General features: G+C 40.0%; 1 protein-coding gene across 1 annotated transcript in view; it reads right to left on the bottom strand.

The window, feature by feature from the left end:
* The window catches only part of LMBRD1 (LMBR1 domain containing 1), a 354,508-nt gene that overhangs the window by 66,795 nt on the left and 261,842 nt on the right, over positions 1 to 25,871 (bottom strand). The window contains exons 12-14 of the mRNA XM_069726658.1: positions 25,736 to 25,840; positions 18,837 to 18,983; positions 13,112 to 13,169 (exon numbers count right to left, since the gene is read on the bottom strand). Of these exons, the coding sequence (XP_069582759.1) occupies positions 13,112 to 13,169; positions 18,837 to 18,983; positions 25,736 to 25,840 (310 nt within the window). The remainder of the gene's footprint in view (positions 1 to 13,111; positions 13,170 to 18,836; positions 18,984 to 25,735; positions 25,841 to 25,871) is intronic.

The raw sequence follows: 25,871 nt of genomic DNA, 5'->3' as shown, positions 1-25,871 counted from the left end.
ACCCCTTAGTGTTAGGGACAGGGTAGGAGCCCCTGGTCCCGTGTTACCTGACAACCAAGCTGTGACAGAGTTTGGTATGGCAAACATTGCCTCAACAATATGTTACCGCTGGTCAACTTAGGGGTCACATTTACTACTACTAATTAGTAGCTTTCAACTCCCAGAACATAAACTGCTGTCACAGCAGTACACAAGCTTGTTGTCATACACGTTTCTCCCAGGATTAATGATTGTGACTGTTTTGCCTGTACCAACAGTCCAACTCATAGTTTCCTTCTGCTATGTCTTCACTAGCCAATAATGAAAAGCTCCAGAAGGGGTCGTGCTAAAATTGTTTTTTGTCTTTTTGGAGGGATTCTAAAAACAGTTTGTGAAAGTTTCAAGTAGCGAATTAATTGAATGTACAGTTAGGGCCAGAAATATTTGGACAGTGACACAATTTTCGCGAGTTGGGCTCTGCATGCCACCACATTGGATTTGAAATGAAACCTCTACAACAGAATTCAAGTGCAGATTGTAACGTTTAATTTGAAGGGTTGAACAAAAATATCTGATAGAAAATGTAGGAATTGTACACATTTCTTTACAAACACTCCACATTTTAGGAGGTCAAAAGTAATTGGACAAATAAACATAACCCAAACAAAATATTTTTATTTTCAATATTTTGTTGCAAATCCTTTGGAGGCAATCACTGCCTTATGTCTGGAACCCATGGACATCACCAAACGCTGGGTTTCCTCCTTCTTAATGCTTTGCCAGGCCTTTACAGCCGCAGCCTTCAGGTCTTGCTTGTTTGTGGGTCTTTCCGTCTTAAGTCTGGCTTTGAGCAAGTGAAATGCATGCTCAATTGGGTTTAGATCTGGAGATTGACTTGGCCATTGCAGAATGTTCCACTTTTTGGCACTCATGAACTCCTGGGTAGCTTTGGCTGTATGCTTGGGGTCATTGTCCATCTGTACTATGAAGCGCCGTCCAATCAACTTTGCAGCATTTGGCTGAATCTGGGCTGAAAGTATATCCCGGTACACTTCAGAATTCATCCGGCTACTCTTGTCTGCTCTTATCTCATCAATAAACACAAGTGACCCAGTGCCATTGAAAGCCATGCATGCCCATGCCATCACGTTGCCTCCACCATGTTTTACAGAGGATGTGGTGTGCCTTGGATCATGTGCCGTTCCCTTTCTTCTCCAAACTTTTTTCTTCCCATCATTCTGGTACAGGTTGATCTTTGTCTCATCTGTCCATAGAATACTTTTCCAGAACTGAGCTGGCTTCTTGAGGTGTTTTTCTGCAAATTTAACTCTGGCCTGTCTATTTTTGGTATTGATGAATGGTTTGCATCTAGATGTGAACCCTTTGTATTTACTGTCATGGAGTCTTCTCTTTACTGTTGACTTAGAGACAGATACACCTACTTCACTGAGAGTGTTCTGGACTTCAGTTGATGTTGTGAACGGGTTCTTCTTCACCAAATTAAGTATGCGGCGATCATCCACCACTGTTGTCATCCGTGGACGCCCAGGCCTTTTTGAGTTCCCAAGCTCACCAGTCAATTCCTTTTTTCTCAGAATGTACCCAACTGTTGATTTTGCTACTCCAAGCATGTCTGCTATCTCTCTGATGGATTTTTTCTTTTTTTTCAGCCTCAGGATGTTCTGCTTCACCTCAATTGAGAGTTCCTTTGACCGCATGTTGTCTGCTCACAGCAACAGCTTCCAAATGCAAAACCACACACCTGGAATCCACCCCTGACCTTTTAACTACTTCATTGATTACAGGTTAACGAGGGAGACGCCTTCAGAGTTAATTGCAGCCCCTAGAGTCCATTGTCCAATTACTTTTGGTCCCTTGAAAAAGAGGACGCTATACATTACAGAGCTATGATTCCTAAACCCTTTCTCCGATTTGGATGTGGAAACTATCATATTGCAGCTGGGAGTGTGCACTTTCAGCCTATATTATATATATAATTGTATTTCTGAACATGTTTTTGTAAACAGCTAAAATAATAAAACTTGTGTCACTGTCCAAATATTTCTCGCCCTAACTGTATTTGTTTAAATTGCCCAGTCCTACTTCAATCAAGTTTAATCAACCAGACACACCATTGTTTGGTACCTCTTCTGGTTAATGTCAAGTCAACTTCACTTCTGACAGTCCATGACAGCGCTGTATTTTGTTGTATACCATTGCTCATTTCAATAGCCAAGACATCATCTTTGTCCGTTTATAGATGAGCTATGACTGAGAAGGGGGCTAGGTTAGCCGTTGAAATAGGTAATCAGCCAGTCCCTTTGATTATCACTTTTGATAACTGCTAGAACTGCAGCACTGGATTGGGGAGAAGATTCCAGTGGCTATTGTAGCTTTGTTTCTTTTCTTTTTTTTTTTTTTTTTATTAGCCTGCCCCCCTTCCCGTGATAGACCAGAAAACCCCTTCAATTACCCTCTTGGGCTCTTTTAAAATTGTAGAGTATTATAGACAAAAGAAAGTTCAAGAAAGCCATATTGTATTTTGCGGAGCTTATGCAAATATTGTTTTTGAATATGGTATCTTGTGATCCGTGAAAAAAACAAACAGAAAAACAAATTCATCTATTTATGCATACATGACACTACGTAACAATATGCTTAAATGATATTTCATAGAATCAAATGGAAAACAAATTGCCCCTATGCAATCACCTGTGCAAATACAAATTTGGCAATCAAGTCACATTGCAATATTATCCTTGCAAATCACAGTGGGCATCCTAATAGACTGATTAGTATTTGCTGACACACAACAAACAGTGTAACATAATGAATTTCAAGCACACTTTCCTTAAATACATTTCATTTTGAGTCTTCAGTTTCAGAAGGCGATTCTGAACACTTCATTAATGTTGTTGAAAGAAAAAATAAAATGTTTCTGTACTTTTGAATGACAAGTTCCTTCGCTCTTTTTTCATAGTTTTTTTCATAGTTTTTCATCCATTGAAAGTAATGGGTGGCGAAAAAACACTGAAAAAAATGCTGGTATCAGGTTTTGCTGAGTTTTTGTGTGCCAAAACCTTATGAAGTAGAATATATATTTTTTGTCACTAAACTGTATAAGCATACAAAAGAGACAAATGACGCATGACAAAAACGGGGGGAAAAAAGCAGCAAAAAACATAAGAAAAAAAACAAGCTACACCTGCTTTTTTTCCTGCAACTTTACTGCCAAGAGAGCAGATTTTGCTGCAGAAAAAAAACTGCAAAAACGTCATGTGTGAACATAGCCTAATAGCTTAAAGAGTCTTCAGAAATGTATCACTCTTCCAAACATAAAGGGACCATGTAGCTGAACAAAAAAGGTACTAGAATTAGAAGTGAGTGAATAACATTGTTGCTCGGGACTCCCCGAGCACGCTTGGGTGGTCTCCGAGTATTTCAGCGTGCTCGGAGATTTAGTTTTTGTCAACGCAGCTGCATGATTTATGGCTCCTACACAGCTTGAATAAATGTGGGGATTCCCTAGCAACCAGGCAAACCCCCATATGTATTCAGGCTGTCCAGCAGCCGTAAATCATGCAGCTGCCTAAAAAAAAAACTAAATCTCTGAGCAACGAGTATACTCGCTCATCACTAATTGCAACTAATATGTAAAGAGCCGCAAAGAAAAAAAAAATCTAAAACGGACATTTAAGGGGATCCTATAACTTGTGAAAAATTATTTTTACGTAGCAGCGCTTATCTAATGTGTATACATATCTTTCCAAGCTTCTTTCATATGTTGTCATCATGGCAAGAACAAGGGATATGTATTTCTAGACCGGACAAACCCTTTAAAATTGAAGTCTGCAGTTATTCTATGTGACTGCAGACTTGAGAAATCTCACATCGTGCTTGCTGTGGGCTGTGAGGATGCTCAGATTCCGGCATCGGTGGTCATATGTCCATGAGTAGATAATATGCATACTCTCAGCCACATTACGACTAGATGGGCACGAGGTCGGAAACAAGTCTACTTGGAATGTGGCCAGGAGTGTACATATCACATACTTGCGATCACATGAGCACCCCCTTTCGGCGCCATAGAATCTTCATAGCGTGTGAGGATTCATGAGTCACAGAGCGACTGCAGACTTGTAGTTTTAGACATGACAACCCCAATTAACCCCTTCCCGACCTTTGACGCCACGTAGGCGTCATGAAAGTCGGTGCCAATCCGACCCATGACGCCTATGTGGCGTCATGGAAAGATCGCGTCCCTGCAGATCCGGTGAAAGGGTTAACTCCCATTTCACCCGATCTGCAGGGACAGGGGGAGTGGTAGTTTAGCCCAGGGGGGGTGGCTTCACCCCCTCGTGGCTACGATCGCTCTGATTGGCTGTTGAAAGTGAAACTGCCAATCAGAGCGATTTGTAATATTTCACCTATTATAACTGGTGAAATATTACAATCCAGCCATGGCCGATGCTGCAATATCATCGGCCATGGCTGGAAATACTAATGTGCACCCACCCCACCCATCGCCCCCCCAGCCCCCCGATCTGGCCGGTACACTGCTCCGGCTCCCCTCCGTCCAGTGCTCCGCTCCCCCCCGTACTCTTGTCCGCTCCCCCCGTGCTCCAATCACCCCCCCGTGCTCCAATCCCCCCCTGCACTCCGATCCACCCCCCCGTGCTCCGTTCCAGCCCCCCGTGCTCCGTTCCAGCCCCCCCGTGCTCCGTTCCACGCCCCCCGTGCTCCGTTCCACGCCTGCCGCGCTCCGATTCCCCCCCCCGTGCTCCGATCCCCCCCCCCGTGGTCCCCCCCACCCCATCATACTTACCGATCCTGCCGGGGTCCCGTCCGTCTTCTCCCTGGGCGCCGCCATCTTCCAAAATGGCGGGCGCATACGCAGTGCGCCCGCCGAATCTGCCGGCCGGCAGATTCGTTGCAAAGTGCATTTTGATCACTGAGATATAATCTATCTCAGTGATCAAAATAAAAAAAAAAATAAATGACCCCCCCCCCTTTGTCACCCCCATAGGTAGGGACAATAAAAAAATAAAGAAATTTTTTTTTTCCACTAATGTTAGAATAGGGTTAGGGTTAGGGGTAGGGTTAGGGGTAGGGTTAGGGCTAGGGTTAGGGTTAGGGCTAGGGTTAGGGCTAGGGTTAGGGGTAGGGTTAGGGTTAGGGTTTCGGTATGTGCACACGTATTCTGGTCCTCTGCGGATTTCTCCGCTGCGGATTTGATAAATCCGCAGTGCTAAACCGCTGCTGATTTATGGCGGATTTACCGCGTTTTTTTTCTGCGCATTTCACTGCGGTTTTACAATTGCGATTTTCTATTGGAGCAGTTGTAAAACCGCTGCGGAATCCGCACAAAGAAGTGACATGCTGCAGAATGTAAACCGCTGCGTTTCCGTGCAGTTTTTCCGCAGCGTGTGTACAGCGATTTTTGTTTCCCGTAGGTTTACATTGAACTGTAAACTCATGGGAAACTGCTGCGGATCCGCAGCGTTTTCTGCAGCGTATGCACATACCTTTAGAATTAGGCTATGTGCACACGGTGCGGATTGGCCGCTGCGGATTCGCAGCAGAGTTCCATCAGGTTTACAGTACCATGTAAACATATGAAAAACCAAATCCGCTGTGCCCATGGTGCGGAAAATACCGCGCGGAAACGCTGCGTTGTATTTTCCGCAGCATGTCAATTCTTTGTGCGGATTCCGCAGCATTTTACACCTGTTCCTCAATAGGAATCCGCAGGTGAAATCCGCACAAAAAATGCTGGAAATCCGCGGTAAATCCGCAGGTAAAACGCAGTGTCTTTTACCCGCGGATTTTTCAAAAATGGTGCGGAAATATCTCACACGAATCCGCAACGTGGGCACATAGCCTTAGGGTTAGGGTTGGAATTAGGGTTGTGGTTAGGGTTATGGCTACAGTTGGGATTAGGGTTAGGGGTGTGTTGGAGGTAGAATTGAGGGGTTACCACTGTTTAGGCACATCAGGGGTCTCCAAACGCAACATGGCACCACCATTGATTCCAGCCAATCTCGTATTCAAAAAGTCAAATGGTGCTCCCTCACTTCCGAGCCCTGACGTGTGCCCAAACAGTGGTTTACCCCCACATATGGGGTACCAGCATACTCAGGATAAACTGCGCAACAATTACTGGGGTCCAATTTCTCCTGTTACCCTTGTGAATCTAAAAAAATGCTTGCTAAAACATCGTTTTTGAGGAAAGAAAAATGATTTTTTATTTTCACGGCTCTGCGTTGTAAACGTCTGTGAAGCACTTGGGGGTTCAAAGTGCTCACCTTACATCTAGATAAGTTCCTTGGGGGGTCTAGTTTCCAAAATGGGGTCACTTGTGGGGGGTTTCTACTGTTTAGGCACACCAGGGGCTCTGCAAACGCAATGTGACGCCCGCAGACCATTCCATCAAAGTCTGCATTTCAAAAGTCACTACTTCACTTCTGAGCCCCGACGTGTGCCCAAACAGTGGTTTACCCCCACACATGGGGTATCAGAGTACTCAGGAGAATCTGGACAACAACTCTTGGGGTCCAATTTCTCCTGTAACCCTTGGGAAAATAAAAAATTCTGGGCTAAATTATTTTTGAGGAAAGAAAACGTATTTATTATTTTCACGGCTCTGCATTATAAACTTCTATGAAGTACTTGGGGGTTCAAAGTGCTCACCACACATCTAGATAAGTTCCTTGGGGGGTCTAGTTTCCAAAATGGGGTCACTTTTGGGGGGTTTCTACTGTTTAGGCACATCAGGGGCTCTGCAAACGCAACGTGACACCCGCAGAGCATTCCATCAAAGTCTGCATTTCAAAACGTCACTACTTCAATTCTGAGCCCCAGCATGTGCCCAAACAGTAGTTTACCCCCACATATGGGGTATCACCGTACTCAGGAGAAACTGGACAACAAATATTGGGGTCAAATTTCTCCTGTTACCCTTGGGAAAATTAAAAAATTCTGGGCTAAATAATTATTTTTGAGGAACGAAAACGTATTTATTATTTTCACGGCTCTGCATTATAAACTTCTATGAAGCACTTGGGGGTTCAAAGTGCTCACCACACATCTAGATAAGTTCCTTTGGGGGTCTAGTTTCCAAAATGGGGTCACTTGTGGGGGGTTTCTACTGTTAAGCCACATCAGGGGCTCTGCAAACGCAACGTGACGCCCACAGAGCATTCCATCAAAGTCTGAATTTCAAAACGTCACTACTTCACTTCCGAGCCCCGTCATGTGCCCAAACAGTGATTTACCCCCACATATGGGGTATCAGCGTACTCAGGAGAAACTGGACAACGACTTTTGGGGTCAAATTTCTCCTGTTACCCTTGGGAAAATAAAAAATTGCAGGCTAAAAGATCATTTTTGAGAAAATAATTTTTTATTTTTATTTTCATGGCTCTGCGTTATAAACTTCTGTGAAGCACTTGGGGGTTCAAAGTCCTCACCACACATCTAGATTAGTTCCTTTGGGGGTCTAGTTTCCAAAATGGGGTCATTTCTGGGGGATCTCCAATGTTTAGGCACACAGGGGCTCTCCAAACGTGACATGGTGTCCGCTAATGATTGGAGCTAATTTTCCATTTAAAAAGCCAAATGGCGTGCCATCCCTTCCGAGCCCTGCCGTGCGCCCAAACAGTGGTTTACCCCCACATATGGGGTATCAGCGTACTCAGGAGAAACTGGACAACAATATTTGGGGTCCAATTTCTCCTATTATTCTTGGCAAAATAGGAAATTCCAGGCTAAAAAATCATTTTTGAGGAAAGAAAAATTATTTTTTATTTTCATGGCTCTGCGTTATAAACTTCTGTGAAGCACCTGGGGGTTTAAAGTGCTCAATATGCATCTAGATAAGTTCCTTGGGGGGGTCTAGTTTCCAAAATGGGGTCACTTGTGGGGGAGCTCCAATGTTTAGGCACACAGGGGCTCTCCAAACGCGACATGGTGTCCGCTAACAATTGGAGCTAATTTTCCATTCAAAAAGTCAAATGGCGCGCCTTCCTTTCTGAGCCCTGCCGAGTGCCCAAACAGTGGTTTACCCCCACATATGAGGTATCGGCGTACTCGGGAGAAATTGCCCAACAAATTTTATGATCCATTTTATCCTACTGCTCATGTGAAAATGAAAAAATTGAGGCGAAAAGAATTTTTTTGTGAAAAAAAAGTACTTTTTCATTTTTACAGATCAATTTGTGAAGCACCTGAGGGTTTAAAGTGCTCACTAGGCATCTAAATAAGTTCCTTGGGGGGGTCTAGTTTCCAAAATGGGGTCACTTGTGGGGGAGCGCCAATGTTTAGGCACACAGGAGCTATCCAAACGCGACATGGTGTCCGCTAACGATGGAAATAATTTTTCATTCAAAAAGTCAAATGGCGCTCCTTCCCTTCCGAGCCTTACCATGTGCCCAAACAGTGGTTTACCCCCACATGTGAGGTATTGGTGTACTCAGGAGAAATTGCCCAACACATTTTAGGATCCATTTTATCCTGTTGTCCATGTGAAAATGAAAAAATTGAGGCTAATTTTTTTGTGAAAAAAAAGTACTTTTTCATTTTTACGGATCAATTTGTGAAGCACCTGGGGGTTCAAAGTGCTCACTATGCATCTAGATAAGTTCCTTGGGGCGTCTAGTTTCCAAAATGGGGTCACTTGTGGGGGAGCTCCAATTTTTAGGCACACGGGGGCTCTCCAAACGTGACATTGTGTCCGCTAAAGAGTGGAGCCAATTTTTGATTCAAAAAGTCAAATGGCGCTCCTTCCCTTCCAAGCCCTGCCGTGCGCCCAAACAGTGGTTTACCCCCACATATGAGGTATCAGCGTACTCAGGACAAATTGGACAACAACTTTCGTGGTTCAGTTTCTCCTTTTACCATTGGGAAAATAAAAAAATTGTTGCTAAAAGATAATTTTTGTGACTAAAAAGTTAAATGTTCATTTTTTCCTTCCATGTTGCTTCTGCTGCTGTGAAGCACCTGAAGGGTTAATAAACTTCTTGAATGTGGTTTTGAGTACCTTGAGGGGTGCAGTTTTTAGAATGGTGTCACTTTTGGGTATTTTCAGCCATATAGACCCCTCAAACTGACTTCAAATGTGAGGTGGTCCCTAAAAAAATGGTTTTGTAAATTTCGTTGTAAAAATGAGAAATCGCTGGTCAAATTTTAACCCTTATAACTTCCTAACAAAAAAAAATTTTGTTTCCAAAATTGTGCTGATGTAAAGTAAACATGTGGGAAATGTTATTTATTAACTATTTTGTGTCACATATCTCTCTGGTTTAACAGAATAAAAATGCAAAATGTGAAAATTGCGAAATTTTCAAAATTTTCGCCAAATTTCCGTTTTTATCACAAATAAACGCAGAATTTATTGACCTAAATTTACCACTAACATGAAGCCCAATATGTCACGAAAAAACAATCTCAGAACCGCTAGGATCCGTTGAAGCGTTCCTGAGTTATTACCTCATAAAGGGACACTGGTCAGAATTGCAAAAAACGGCAAGGTCTTTAAGGTCAAAATAGGCTGGGTCATGAAGGGGTTAAGTAATGTACAGTAAAGTACCTAGACTGTAGTCATCGTATTGAAATATACAATAAATGGAATAAAACTGGGGAAAAGAGACAAAAAGTATCTTTGGTGCTTTGGTTACAAAATAGTTAAAATAAATCTGTCACCAGGTTTCTACCACCTAATCCTAGAACAGTACAATATAGAGACAGAGACCTCGATTCCAGGAATATGTCACTTGCTGGGCTTCTTGCTGTAGTTTTGATAAAATCAATGTTTTATCAGTAGGAGATAATCATTAAAGGACTAGCATACCATATAATCTGCTCCACATTTATGAGCTCTCAATAACCCTGTCTTCACCACCTATTGGCAGCTTTGTGCCTATGCACAGTGTACATGGAAAACTGCCAATCAGTCATGTGGGCAGGATATACAGAAATTAACAGTGATTTTATCTAAACTGCAACAAGCAGCCCAGTAAGTGTTATATTGATGAAATCAGGATCTCTGCCCCTAGACCATGCTGGTCTCAGATAAGATAGCAAAAAGCTAGTGACATAACATTTAATACCCATGATTGCAATGTAATATTACCCCTTTTAAATCCAAATGTTGAATAAGGAATTCAGTTTTGGTGTCCATATTCTAAAAAAGGATATAGCAGAGATAGAGAGGGTTCAGAGTCAGGCGGCTAGACTATTAAAGGGGTCCTCCTAGACATTTTTAAAATTTTACCAGGACCAATAAGAGCAACCCTAATAGCTTGTATCAAACTCACTTCTGGGATTCTGCCGTTTCCACACTCGTGGCGGTCCTCATATAACCGATTCTATGCACTTTGCATATTGACAGATTTCTGTTCCTCTTCTCTCAATTGAGAGAAATGGAAGAGAAAATGGTCAGTATGTGATCGCAAGTATGCAGAATTTGTTGACCCATTTTACCCTGTCAGACGCATCCAAAGATCATAGAGTGAAAACATTTTTAATATTCTCATGGATACATCCGCAAACTATATTTTATACTTCCTCTATACTCACCATGAATTTGTAATCTGCACTGTCAGACCTCAGAGAAATTACCTGCACCTCACTTTCTATAAATTCCTCTTTTTATTGTCTTGGCATTGAGGATTTTGTAATAAAGATCTGAGCAGGGAGCAGATTAATGCACAAACTGTACCTCGGAGGAGGTTAGGGATTTATAACAGGATGAATAGAAATTTTGTTATCAATTAGTACACATTTCAGCACGAGTCAAACGAGGGCAGCCTATAACAATATCACTGTGCCTAAAGGAAGAGAAAAACTGCACACATTTAAAGAACACCGGCCAAAATTACAGGACAGTTTGTGCTCCAGCCTCAAGTGACTGTCTGGACAAAAAATATAAACCATTGAACAAGTATGTGAAAGTTAGCCCATACTTTTTACTTTTTAATTTAGATTACTCTACATACAGCATTTTCTAAATTCAAGGTGGTGTGAAATGATTCTTATGACCCAATTCATTGGCTACAACAGTGGTCTACGGCTCCTGCATGGTACCGTGAAGTACCACCTCTTGCCCGTCGGCATCTGCATATCTCATTTTGATTAGTAGGCCTTGAGTGAAAGTCGCATATGCATGATACCACGATGATGAAGTCATGCCAGGTTGGCTTATCAAAAGAAGAGCAGCAGGTAAGGGGCAGGACTCCCAGCTCCCATGTTACCGCTATAGACCATTGTCGTGACTGATGTAATGAGATGTGCAAATCAATTCTTACAAACTTTAATGAAAACATAAAAGTTAAGTCACTTTAGAAATTCATTACATGTCGTGTAGACTAGAAGACTTCTGCAGGAGGCACATCAGAAATCTTTAATGAATACTGTCCGAACTAACAAAGAAACACTGAATAAAAAAATATAGGCCATAGGTCACAAATTTTCCAAATATCTAAAAGGGAAATGTCACCATCAAGTATAATCACTACAGAGAGAATTGGAGTAATACATCTAGCAAAAATTGTGAACAATAACTTCTTATTAGAAACCCATATAAAAAGACAATCACAATAGTATTAATAAAATTGAAGGTGAAGACTCAGATGTAGGTCATACATGGTCAAGACAACTCATAATGGGGGTAGCATAACAAGAGGAAAATGTGTAGAACATGGACGGATAGTAAAGAAATCACTGTATGATGAAAACCACCAAAGTAAAGAAAACGGTCAGTGAACAAATCCCCATGGCTTACCCATTGCTCCCCATGTCAGACCACAAACCCGCAACCTCAAAGAGCATTTTGCCTGTGCTTCTTCTGGGGGTTGTGTTACCCCCCTTATGAGTTGTGTCTTTTCCATGTATGACCTATAGTACAGACCAAAAGTTTGGACACCTTCTCATTTAAAGATTTTTATGCATTTTCATGACTATGAAATTTGTACATTCACACTGAAGGCATCAAAACTATGAATTAACACATGTGGAATTATATACTTAACAAAAAAGTGTGAAAAAACTGAAAATATGTGTTATATTCTAGGTTCTTCAAAGTAGCCACCTTTTGCTTTGATGACTGCTTTGCACACTCTTGTGGCTACTTTGAAGAACCTAGAATATAAGACATATTTCCAGTTGTTTCACACTTTTTTGCTAAGTATATAATTCCACATGTGTTAATTCATAGTTTTGATGCCTTCAGTGTGAATGTACAATTTTCATAGTCCTGAAAATACAGAAAAATCTTTAAATGAGAAGGTGTGTCCAAACTTTTGGTCTGTACTGTGCATCTGAGTCTTCACCTTCAATTTTATCAGTACTATTGTGATTGTTTTTATACATGGTTTTCTAATAAAACTTTATTGTTCACGATTTTTGGTGGATGTATTACTCCAATTTTTTTCTGTAGGAATCACATCAGAAATCTCGTTTGCTGCTTATTAAGGGAATGTTTTGAACTTTCTTTACTGATTATTACATTGGAAGCTTTCTTCCTTCTATCACAAACTGTACTGTCATCTGATGTAGGAAAGAACTCATTTTTTTATAGGAGTTGAGCTAAGCTTTCAGGGATGATCTGTCTTGTTGGTTTCCAATGATATCCAGCAAAAATGTCATTGAAGCCCTAAGAACTGAAGCTTAAGATAGGCACAAAATAAATAATGTAGAAGTATTTAACAATTTATGTAGACTTAAACCATGGAAAACCAGCTTTATTCAAAACGGTCTACAGAGCCTGCTAAAAAGGAAATGATGTGCGCTCTCGTAAGCGTATGAATTTGCTATTGCTAGAGGTAGTAAAGAATTAAAAAATAAGTTTCTAGGAACAGTGCAATACCTGTCCAAAGATTACATGTGGTACTGCATTTCAGTTCCATGTATGTCAATAAAGTAATGTTGTAATTCCATACACAACCGATGGACAGGTGTGGTGTGGTTTTGAGTAGATAGAAGCCATGCTTTTCTAGTCCCCTACATATCCTTTAGCAAAAATCACATTTATTTAAAATAAAAAAATATATATGAAATTATGTAGGAGATTTAAAAAACAATGAAATTTGATAAAACAGCTATACAACGAGAATAATAAGAGTGTAAAATAACTTACCATCCGGGGCATTTGCATCGCAATTTATGGAGACCGAGCTAGAAGAGTTTCCATTACCCTAAAAAAAACAAAAAACAAACACATCTTTACTTGACAGAAATAAAATACAAAAAGGTTCACTGTCCGAGCCGATAACCCGAAACTGGCACATAATACACACTAACCAGGCATGTGCCTCAGGTATATGTACAAAGACAATTTTCAGAAAAAAGGAACAATATTTACCTGCTAGATCCTAATAACCTCATTCATATAAAACAGCCTGCAGATGTGTGCTGTCATTTACCCTCATTTACAGACATATGGATGATTTCTTTTATGCAGGCCTCTTGTAAGTAAAAGCTTCGGGCTCTCAGTTTTCCTTGTATTCAGACTAAAAGGACACTTAGACGTCTAACAATGGAAGCCAAGAACGGTTTACCTAAAATGAATTCACTGAAAACACCATGTTAAAGATGTATTAAATATTGTACATGAATGTTATGTTTATCTAGGGGTGTATATACAGTTGTGTGAAAAAGTTTTTGCCCCTTTCCTGATTTCCGATTCTTTTGCACTTAAATGTTTCAGATCACCAAACAAATGTAGATATTAGACAAAGATAACTCAAGTAAACACAAAATGCAGTTTTTAAATGAAAGTCTTTATTATTAAGGGAAAAAGAAATCCAAACCTACAGAGCCCTGTGCGAAAAAGTGATTGCCCCCTAAACATAACTGGTTGGGCCACCCTTTCCAGCAACAATTGCAATCAAGTATTTGCGATAACTGACAATCTTTTACAATGCTCTAGAGGAATTTTGGCCTACTCATCTTTGCATCTTTAATTATTTTTTTTTTAAACTATGCAGAGGTGGACTTGCTGGTTTGCTTTGGGTCATTGTCTTTCTGCACAGTCCAAGTGCACTTTTGCTTGAAGTCACAAACAAATGGCAGAAAATTCTCCTTTAGGATTTTTTGTTAGACAGCAGAATTCATGGTTCCATTTACCATAGTAAGTCTTCCAGGTCCTAAAGCTGCAAAACAGCCCCAGACCATCACACTACCACCACCATATTTTACTTTGGCTATGATGTTCCTTTTCTGAAATGTTGTGTAACTTAGACTGTAACTGTTAACTGTAGCCAGATGTAATTAGACATGCAAATTCCAAAAAGTTCAACTTTTGTCTCGTCAGTCCACCGAGTATTCTCCCAAAAATCTTGGGGATCATCAAGACGTTATCTGGCAAAACTAGGACGAGCCGTTATATTCTTATTGCTCAGTAGTGGTTTTGTCTACGAACTCTGCCATGCAGACCATTTTTGCCCAGTATCCTTCTTATGGTGGAGTCAAGAACACTGACCTTAACTGAGGAAAGTGAGGCTTGCAGTTTTTTATGTTGTTGTGGAGTCCTTTGTTTCACTTTGTCAGGCAAGTTCTATGTAAGTTATTTCTTGATTCAGAACAGGTGTGGCAGTAATCAAGCCTGGGTGTGGACAGGGAATTTGACCTCAGCATCCCAAAGATGTGATAAACAAGAGTTAATATATGTTTCAAAGGGTGGATGGGGGAATCACTTTCACACATGGCCCTGTAGGTTTGAATTTATGTTCCCCTTAATAATAAAGACCTTCATTTAAAAACTGAATTTTGCGCTTACTTGTGTTATCTTTGTCTATTTAAATTTGTTAGGTGACCTGAAACATTTCAGTGTGACGAACCAGCAAAGGAATAGGAAATCAGGAAGGAGGCAAAAACTTTTTCACACACCATATATATAGGGATGGGTGAATCCAAACAGTAAAGTTTGGGATCCGTACCAGACACCTAGTGTCTGTGCACAGACCCCGACGGGTCTAAGGACGCTAGGGGGTGCAGGGATCCAACTCAGGTTTATGTTAGGAGGTGACCCCTCTCCCTGCTACCTATTGTCAGAGTCTTTTTTGTACATCTTCCCTGGTGTTTCCCTCATTTTGCCCCAGTGTGACAGTCCCTTCACAGCCTATTAATATAAAATTGGAGAGGTCTGCTTAGGCTTTGCTGGTTATAAAAAATAGGAGGGACCTCATTTTTTTGTTGGGGTCCCCCCTTTTTAATAACCAGCTATGCAGACAGCTGTGAGCTGATATTAATAGCCTGGGAAGGTTTATGTATCTAGGCCCCGTGGCAGAATAATACCAATAGTCGCCAGCTGTCTGCTTTCCCTCAGCTGTGTATTAATGCCATTTTTTTTCCTTTTCTTTATTAGCCAAATACACATACAGTAAGCCACACACTGCACTAATTATATATCTCACTGACATTTATTAATATGCACAGGCACCGAGTGGTGAATACTCTCATTAGTGTCGCATTCTCTGTCTGCTATCATCGAGACCAGGTGCATGATGATGAGAGTAGTACTCATTAACTGAATTTCTGATCGGCGGATACCTTTTCACCACCGGTTACAGGCGCTGGCTTACACGCTGTCCTCTTTGTGACCACATCGGAACCCGGTCCATGATACTCAGCGGCTGTGACTTAAGTAATGTTACAGTCAGCGACAGTGTTTCCTACGCTGTCACACGGACAGCATGGTAATCGCCGGATGTTCAGGCCCCTCCATTCACATGAATGGGATCCGGGTTCAAGATCAAGTACAGGTACTGTTCTGCACCCATTCCATCCTTTTTTTTCAATAAAATTAGGCCAAACCTGACTGACCAGAATATCCACAGGTCGGCCCATCCCTAATTATGTATATTATACATAAACACACAGTATATCACAAAAGTGATCACACCCCCCACACATTTTTGTAAATATTTTAGGATATCTTTTCATGAGACAACACTGAAGATATGACACTTTGATACAATGTAATTAGTCTGGGTACAGCTCGTATAACAGTGTAAATTTGTAAGATAACTCAACACAGTCATTAAGCTCTAAACCGCTAGCAAAAAAAAAACAGTACACCCCCTAAGTTAAGGCTGCCAAATTGTGCCCACCTAGTCATTTTCCTTCCCGGTGTCATGTGACTCATAAGTATTACAAGGTGTGAAGTTACACAACACCTCATGGCAAAGAACTCTGAGGATCTGAAAAAAAAGAATTGTTGCTCTAATAAAAGATGGCTAGGCTATAAGAAGATTACCAACACACTGAAACTGAGCTGCAACACGAAGGGCAAAACCATACCGCGGTTTAACAAGGTAGGTTGCACTCAGAACAGGCATCGCTATGGTCAACTAAAGACGATGAGTGCACATGCTCAGCGCCATATCCATATGTTGTTTTTGCAAAATAGATGAATGAGTGAAGTCAGCTGTATGATATACCTTATGTGAATGTATCAAATTTATTTCCATTGCTACTTTGCCTTTCTTAGATAAGGTTAATAGTTTAAATTAACAAATTTAATGGGTGTGATTTCATGGCCGACGTTCATGTTTAGTGCTATAAAAAATCATTTATGCCCTCACTTACAACTTGTCAAGAATAAGATAGTAATTTTGAAATGCGTATGCATTTTTAATCTTTCCTTTTGATTTTAACGAACTATAATAAATGTGATGTTTTAATTTACTTATTTTTGCGGTTGCTGGCAGCTGGGAGGAATTACAGTTTATTGAGGGGACCATGAATGACGAACTGTGAAATACTGAAGCAGAGCATGAAGCCATCCTTTCACAAACTTGGCTGCAAGGCAGTATTCCAACATAACGACCCCAAACAGACCTCCAAGATGACCACTGCCTTACTAAAGAAACGAGGGTGAAAGGTGCTGGGCTGGCCAAGCATGTCTCCAGAACTAAACCAAATTGAGGATCTGTGGGGCATCCTCAAACGGAAGATGGAGAAACGCAAGGTGTCCAACATCCAACAGCTCTATAATGTCGTCATGTAGGAGTGGAAGAAGGTTCCAATGGCAACCTGTGAAGCTGTAGTGAACTCCATGCCCAAGAGAGTTAAGGCAGTGTTTGAAAATAATGGTGGCCACACAAAATATTGATTTTTTGGGGCACAATTTGGTCATTTTCACTTAGGGGTGTAGTCACTTATGTTGCCAACGGTTAAGACATTAATGGATGTGCGTCAAGTTATTTTGTCAGGAGCAAGATCTAGTTTCTGATGACACTACAACATTATGGTATCCCACAAATTAATGTCCCCTCTCCCAAATATCTCAATATTCAGAAAGGTCACCGATTTAACCCTTATTACTTTTTCCACAGATTTATCAGAGTCCAAATATTGGCCTTAATTTCCTCTAAACAACTATCTCTATGCAAGACACATTTTTTTTTTTACAAAAACCCATGACCTTAGGTTCTTGGTCATAGTTCCCTACAAGTGTCACAGAAATTATTTTTTGGGGGGAATATAACCATGAATATGAGTTCGGTAAAAAAAAAAAAGCGTCATTTTCCAAGACCTGCTGGTTCTCCATTTTTCGGGATCAGACGTTTTAATGGATACCATGTTAGGTTAAATATGATCTTTTGATTGCGTAATTGTGGCGTGTTGATTTTTTTTCTCGTTATTCTGTTTACAGACTGAATTATTTATTTTTATATTTTGAACGGGCTTTTCTGAAGGCAGTGATACCAAATAGGTGTATTTTTTTTGCATTGTTTAATTTTGAATGGTGCAAAAAGTGCGTGATATGAACTTTTATATATTTTGAAGTTTTTATTTATTCATTTCTTTTTAACTTTTCACTTGCTTTAATAGTCTTCGAAGGAGACTTGAAGCTGCGATCTTCCGATTGCTTGTACTACACATAGCGGGGCTCCAGTACTGCTATTATTTTCTAAACGCTTTCTTTTTGCGGATTTCGATCTTGTTTATTCCCATACAGTATATGTTGTGCACAGATCCTATTCAGGATTCTCATGAAAGTATCCAATTTGCTTGGAGCACTTATTTCTCAGGACATTGTCCCAGTTTATGGCACTATGATCATCTTAGTCGTTAGAAATTTGTTGTTCTGAAGTTTAGTTTCCTTGTAAAGCCTCTACTATAAATCTTATTAAAGGATACATGAAAATGTATTATTTTGTGCTGACTATTACTCAAGTGACTCCCACTCATATACCATACTTGATATGTGGGCTTGCCTACCGGTTAATATTAGGTCTAGTAGTTCCATTCAACTTGTTGGGTCCTGAACCAGTTGTGAAAAGTAATTGCCTTTCATTGTTGTTAAAAATCGATTACCTTTCCTGGAACTGCAGATTTCTGGTCCCCAATTTACATCAGGGGAGCTGAAGTCTCCCATAATAAGGACTTCTCTTTGATTCGCTGCCTCTATTTGCTTTGTGAGGATATTTTCTGCCACTTCCATTATATTTAGAGACTCATAACAAAACCTTATCAATATTTTATTATTCTTTCTCCCTCCCCATATCTCACCCACAGGGACACTACAGTTTCATTGGCCTCACAGATATCATTCATCACGTAGGATGGGTTTTAGGGACGATTCTACATGTAAATAAACCCCCTCTTCTACAAATCCTTCACCAATGTGGGATATTAACATTCTAGTTTATTCTGACCACCAGAGAAGGTTTGATCAGTACATCCTTTTTTTCAACGTAAAACCGGATGCTTCCTATAGTCAGATGCAAAGTATACTTGAACATTTTTTTTTTGCACTATAACTTTTGTCACTATAACACTGTTGAAAAAACAACAAAAAAACGGCACTACAATAACAGACATGTTTATTGCACAAACTAATAAGCAGATCTTACCTCCAGATATTTTTGGCTTCCATACATGACATATTGTGGTGCAAGGCTGTAAATCATGTAGCTCGTGTGAAGGACGATTAACAGGAGAATCATGCACAGAAAGAGAAGAGCTTGAGGTCTCGTTCGTTCCCTTCTAATCTTGTACAACTGTTAACATGACAACAATAGTAAAATCAGAAAAGTATATTTAACTGCTAGCGTTCAGTCCAGTTCAGTGTGACTACAGTACTGGGCAAAAGTTTTAGGGAGTTGTGGGAAAAAATAAGTGCTAAAAAGTAAGGATATGTTCAAACATTGCATCTGAAACTACTTAAAACCTGCATGAAAAAAAACAAAAGCAGCATGTGCACTAGATTCAGAAATCTCACTCACTTTGCAGACACAGTAAAATGCTGAATTTTTTTAAACCAAAAAAAGAAAAACAAAACAAAACAGTATGAATACACCCTTAGTGCTTTTTTTTTTAAATCAATTACAACATTTTTATCAATAACAAAATGCAAAGAGAATGAATAAAAGAAATCTGCATCAAATCAATGTCTGGCATCACCGCCTTTTGCCTTCAAAACAAGATCAATTCTGCTATGTACACTTGCAGAAAGTCAGGGATTTGTAGGATTAAAGGCAGGCGTAAGGGCAGGTGCAGATGACCGTGTATTCTCTCACACAAGAGAATCGGGTCAATTATGCAAATCAGAGTGTGATCCGATTCTCTCAGATAAGGGAGATGAAGAAAAAGTGTCTCCATTCTGGGAAGCCATTGAAATCGGACAGCACTCAGAAATAATCCAATGGTTTCCATGGACTCATTGATTGGCATTGACGAGTAGGTTTCAAATATTGTATCAAACTCAGGCATGTAGCGATTATTCTGGTGCATTCCAATAAAGAAATCGGACATGCACACAGCCCCATGGACACATGAGAATTAGAAAAGTGGCAGTCGCCACGTTCTTGCTTGATAGTCCTTTAGTCCGAGAAATGGGACATTCATGCGGTATTCAGGGTAATGTGCGGGAGAAAGAATGGACGATGGCCATTTCGCCTCTCCACAACACGCCTATGGGTCCATGATGCACAGTCCCTTTACCACTTCATGCTGCATGAATGTTTCATTATTCGGAATAAAAGACTTTTAAGCAAGAACGTCGAAAGGGCCGCTTTTCTTCTTCTCACATGTGTAACTATTTGATCTCCGCACCGCACCACCTGAATGTTCATACATTAACTATACCCTGAAAAAGGAGGAATGTGTTTGAATAGCGTCTGATAGTCTGATGCCGTATGGTTCCCTTTTTTACAGTGCATTGCGAAAGTATTCTGCTCCCTGGAAATTTCCAGCCTTTTCCCATATATCATGCTTCAAACAAAGATATCAAATGTAAATTTTTGGTGAAGAATCAAACAACAAGTGGAACAAAATTACGAAGTTGAACAAAATTAATTGTTTATTTTAAATTTTTGTGGAAAATCAAAAACTGAAGAGTGGGGCGTGCAATATTATTCGGCCCCTTTAACTTAATACTTTGTTGCGCCACCTTTTGCTGCGATTACAGCTGCAAGTCGCTTGGGTTATGTCTTTATTAGTTTTGTACATCGAGAAACTGAAATTCTTGCCCATTCTTCCTTTGCAAACAGCTCGGGTCTTGGTAGACTTGCAGTGGTATGATAGCCCTTCCATTTCAATATGATTGATTGCACAGTGCTCCTTGGGATGTTTAAAGTTTTGGAAATCATTTTGTATCCAAATCCAGCTTTAACCTTCTCCACAACAGTATCACAGACCTGCCTGTTGTGTTCCTTGGTCTTCATGATGCTCTCTGTGCTTCAAACAGAACCCCGAGACTATCAAAGAGCAGGTGCATTTATATAGAGACTTGATTACATACAGGTGGATTATATTTATCATCATTAGGCATTTAGGACAACATTGGATCATTCAGAGATCCACAATGAACTTCTGGAATGAGTTTGCTGCACTGAAAGTAAAGGGGCCAAATAATATTGCACGCCCCACTTTTCAGTTTGAATTTCCACAAAAATTTAAAATAACCAATAAATTTCGTTCAACTTCACAATTGTGTTGCACTTGTTGTTGATTCTTCACCAAAAATTTACATTTGGTATCTATGTTTGAAGCATGATATGTGGGAAAAGGTTGAAAAGTTTCAGGGAACCAAATACTTTCGCAAGGCACTGTACATTATCCCATAAACTAACATTGGCCCAAGCGTGATCCGATGATTTGTCAGATCACTTTTGGACTGATAATACAAGCATCTCTACCGGCCCTATGAGTGACCAATTATACCAATCAGATGATAATGGTCATTTTCAAATGTAGGTTGAAACACATTCTTAAACTGGAACAGATGAAAAGGAGGCTTAAAACTTGGTGAGAAAAAGTCAAACTCTGCTATAAAACGTGTTTTACATACACAATGGGAAGTCCGAGCATAGCAACATGACATCGTTGGTAATACTGCATCAAAAAGGTTTCTCTCAGGTAAAGATTTCAAAGCAAACTGGGGTCTCAAGATGTGCGGTTCAAGGTCTTATGAAAAACCATTAAGAAACGGGCAACATAGAAGACTGTAGTTTAAGGAGACTTATTGCAGCAGATGAAAGGCACATCAAGCTTACATCCCTTCAAAGTTGGAAGATGTCCAGCAGTGCCATTAGGTAGGCTACATCTATCTACCGATCAGGAAGTCAAGCGAGAAGTGGTCTTCAATGAAGGATTAAAGCCAAAAAGCTATAAGTTTGACATGGAAACAAGGCCAAGCAGCTCAACAATGCCCACAAACAGGAACTGGGGTGCTGGCGGTGTGGACTGTGTAGTCAAAATGTGAAATATTTGGCTGTAACAGAAGTTCGATTGTTCACCAAAGGGTTGGAGAGCGGTACAATAATGAGAGTCTGTAGGCAACAATGTAACAAAAAGAATTGATGCTGCTTTGAAGGTCCAGGAAATTTGATTAAGATTAATCCTTTGATCATTCATTTTTAAAGAAAATGCCAAACCATTTTTCGATTCTTGCTTTGCAACATTTTGACACATCTGTGTAAAATTTAGCACAGTACTACGAGGGGCGATCCAAAAGTAATGATAATCGGTTATTTCTATTGCACACAGAAATTAAAATAAAATGTTTTCTTCTCTCTTAGGTACCCACTAGTCCAGGAAAAAAAAATTACTTAAATAGACCACGATTCCCGGGAGCTACATTCATTTGAATATGAACTGCTGAGGAGTGAACATCAAAATGGAAAAAAACTAGCTCAGAGCTGTCATCAAATACCTCTGCTTGAAAAAAATGACTACCAAAGACATACACAGCGATTTGGTGGAAACATTGGGGGACTCTTCTCCTCCATATTCCACAGTTGCACGCTGGGCCAAGGAATTTAAGCTGGGAAGAACATCGACGGAAAATGAACATCGTGAAGGACGCCCATTCACATCCCTCAATGAAGAAAACGTGAAAAAAGTTGAAGAAGTTGTATTGGCAGATCGAAGAGTGACTATCAGGCATGTAGCTGAGGTCACAGGGATCTCATATGGCAGTATTCAAAGAATCCTTGCAAAAGAATTGCATATGAGAAAGGTCTCCGCGCGTTGGGTGCCAAAAATGTTAACCGACGAACAAAAGAAGAAACGAGTTGACATTTCAATAGCAAATCTCGAAAAGTTCCAAGCAGACAAGGAAAATTTTTTGTCACGTTTTTTGACCATGGACGAGACCTGGATCCACCACTTTGATCCCGAAACTAAACAACAATCGATGACATGGAAACGAGCCGACGAACCGACGCCGAAGAAATTCAAAGTGTCAAGCTCAGCAGGGAAGGTTATGGCGTCCGTTTTTTGGGGACGCTGAAGGAATTATTATGGTGGACTATTTGGAGAAGGGAGCCACTATTACGGCCTCCTACTACGCAGAACAAATAAGAAGATTGCGGGAGGCTATCAAGGAGAAAAGGCGCGGCAAACTGTGGGCTGGAGTGCTGTTTCACCAAGATAACGCGCCGGCTCACAAAGCTGCTGTTGCCATGGCTACCATTCAAGAAGCGGGCTTTGAACTGGTGGAACACCCCCTCTATTCACCAGATCTAGCCCCCAGTGACTTCTTTCTCTTTCCTCGGCTCAAGGAACACCTCCGGGGCAAGAAATTTGACGACAATAGCGACGTGATAACCGCTGTTGGGGATTTTTTTGAGGGTCAAGATCAAGAATTTTTTTCGAAGGGAATTCTAAGTTTAGAAAAGAGATGGACTAAATGTATAGACTTGTTAGGAGACTATGTAGAAAAATAAATTTATTTTTTGACTATATTCATTGTGTTTAGTATTGATTATCATTACTTTTGGATCGCCCCTCGTATATTTCTGCACAGATCTTCCCTTATCACTTTACAGTAATCAAATAATTTATTGTGATTTTCCATACAGTTGAAAAAAAGAAAAAAACACTATAGATTTTTCTCTTTTTTTTTTTTTCTTTTGCCGTTTGGCTGCTACCATGATACTGTGTGAAGGACATTTCTAAAGCAATTAAGCCTAAAACATTCACACTTTCACTACTGAAGATCTACACTTCATGTAATTACGCCACCAAGACAAGATGCTGTGCTTTCCTTAAGATTTACAAAAAAAAAAAAAGTGTTACGTTTAAATAATTTAGTACTTGTCAGGTTTTTTTGTTACGGCATTTATCAAGTGAGTTAAATAGTGTTATATTTTGACAGATCAGACTTTAACAGACATGCCAATACATTGTCACATTGTTTTCCATTGATTTTTGTTTTCGGAAATTTGAAATTGTTAAGGGACTTGTGACGACAATGATTTGTTATTGCAGTAAATAACAAAATTAATCTAAAAAGTATGGTCTTTGCAGGTAGGACAAGATAGTGCTGATGGGAGCCTTAAGTGGGTCCCGGCAGCCAAAAAGTAGTGGTGATGGGTGCCGGAAAAGACAGTTTTACACCATTTGCAACTTGTAAATGGCTAAATGGCAGCAGTGAGAGATCCTGTTAGAGGCCAATGACGGCTGTATAACATTCTGAGACCCATAACTTATTTTTTTTGTAGATGAACCTGTGTGACAGCTTGTTTTTGTGTGTGGAACAAGCAGTATACTTCACTAGTACCATATTGGGGTACATAAGAATCTGATATTTACTCATTTTTTTGTAGAAGGGATGAACAAAAAAAAAATCTAGAATTTATTTTGATTTTTAAAGTCACTTACTGATAAGGACTGAGAATTTTACTTCGTTTTTTGGTTCAGCACGATTATTGTAATACCGAATTTGTGTATATGTTTTTTTTTTGTATTTTTCTATTTGCAAAGCCACAAAGGGCTTGATTTTTTGTGGATAATTGTGGATCATTTTTAAAATTTTCCATTTTTAGGATGCATCTGACTTTTTGCTCACTTTATGGATTCGCTCACACGGCCGAGCACTCCCTGATGTTTTATTGGATAGCAATCGCCCCAGTGATATGCTATAAGGGCACTGCTGATTTGTGATTATTTTCTCATGCCAATCCGGAATGAGAAAACAACTGCAACATGGTGACTCCAACATTCGGATCACGCAGGCCCATACAAGTCTATGAGTGCATGTGAAACACCAGACTGTACTCCGATGTCATCTGAGTGGAGTCCAATGTACGATCACAGAGACTATGGAGAAGATGGAGAAATTAAGTTCTCCATCTTCTAGGCAGTCGTGCTGTGTTTCTCTCATTTGAAAGAGTCGGATCACAATCAGATGACACTAAGATGAAAACTAACAGCATTTTAGACCAGTGTTATTAGCATAACGGGCCAGACTCTCTCGCATGAGAGAATCTACAAAAGTGTGAGCATACCCTACTAATGTTAGGAAGACAGAACAAAACAAAAAAAAACTATTTTTTTTTTTACCGGCATTGACTATGCAGGATAAATAATGAAATTGTTTAATACCATGTGTGGTAACAGATGAAGCAATACAAAATGTGTAGGACTTTTTAGGGAGATGCTTTTTCCAAAGTAAATTATGTCTTATTTAAAATGGGACTATAGGGAATGAGAGATTGACAGATTGAGAGATTTTCCCTCTGATACTATGTAGGATATGAGGTCTATAGTGACCATGTTATCTAAGGAGTTGAAAGACTGGATCACACATAACCACGATTCTTGCTGTTGCAGTGGGATCCCAGTATTATGTAAAAGCTGGTTCCTGTAGTGAAAAGAATGGTTCCAGCTTCTGTAGTACATAGCACTTCACAATAAGCGCCAAGGGAAATTCACATCTGATCACACCTGGTTAATATATATGCCAGGTAAAACTTCCCTATAGTACAACGTAGTCTACTGTGCTATTTTATGTATGCTTGCTGATGATGAGTGAATAAATTGTAGGACCATGGTGAGTATATGTATTTTATGCAGTTACTTTAGCATATCCATTCACAAAGTAGTCCAACAAGTAATACGACTGAATGAGCTTGAGCTACAATGTGTGCTTCTGAAGACGACATTTATTCATCTAGAACTTGGTTAAAAACCCAGAAATACATAAATAATTTCCTTTATCGAGAGGACATCCTTAATCGGATGCTGCCATGGTCAATTGTTTCAAGGGTTAAAAAGTAGAGCTCTGCGATCTCATTGACCTCAACTATACTAACTAGCAATCGCACTGCTAGGTTGATTGATCAGCAGCATGGTGACATCTGATCTATATAACTACAGTTGCACGCCATTAATTACGTGGACACTAGCGCTGTGCCCTGTCACTATTGAAATATAGGATCTTACGCCTCAAATTAAAAAATACTTGCATGCTGTGACATGTGAACAATGTAAACTTTTATCCCAATCTATTACATAAATTCCTTACCCGTATCCAGAAGAACCATATACCCATATTTCTGATGCCGGCCATTGAAGTAAAGAAAAAATACATTATGATAACTGTAATCAGGATATAGTCAAGAGGGAAAACCTAAAAAGAAAAAAAAAAAACTAAACCAAAT

This window comes from Ranitomeya imitator, chromosome 5 (assembly GCF_032444005.1).
Source record: "Ranitomeya imitator isolate aRanImi1 chromosome 5, aRanImi1.pri, whole genome shotgun sequence".
NCBI lineage: Eukaryota > Metazoa > Chordata > Amphibia > Anura > Dendrobatidae > Ranitomeya > Ranitomeya imitator.
This window is presented reverse-complemented; position numbering and strand designations above follow the sequence as displayed.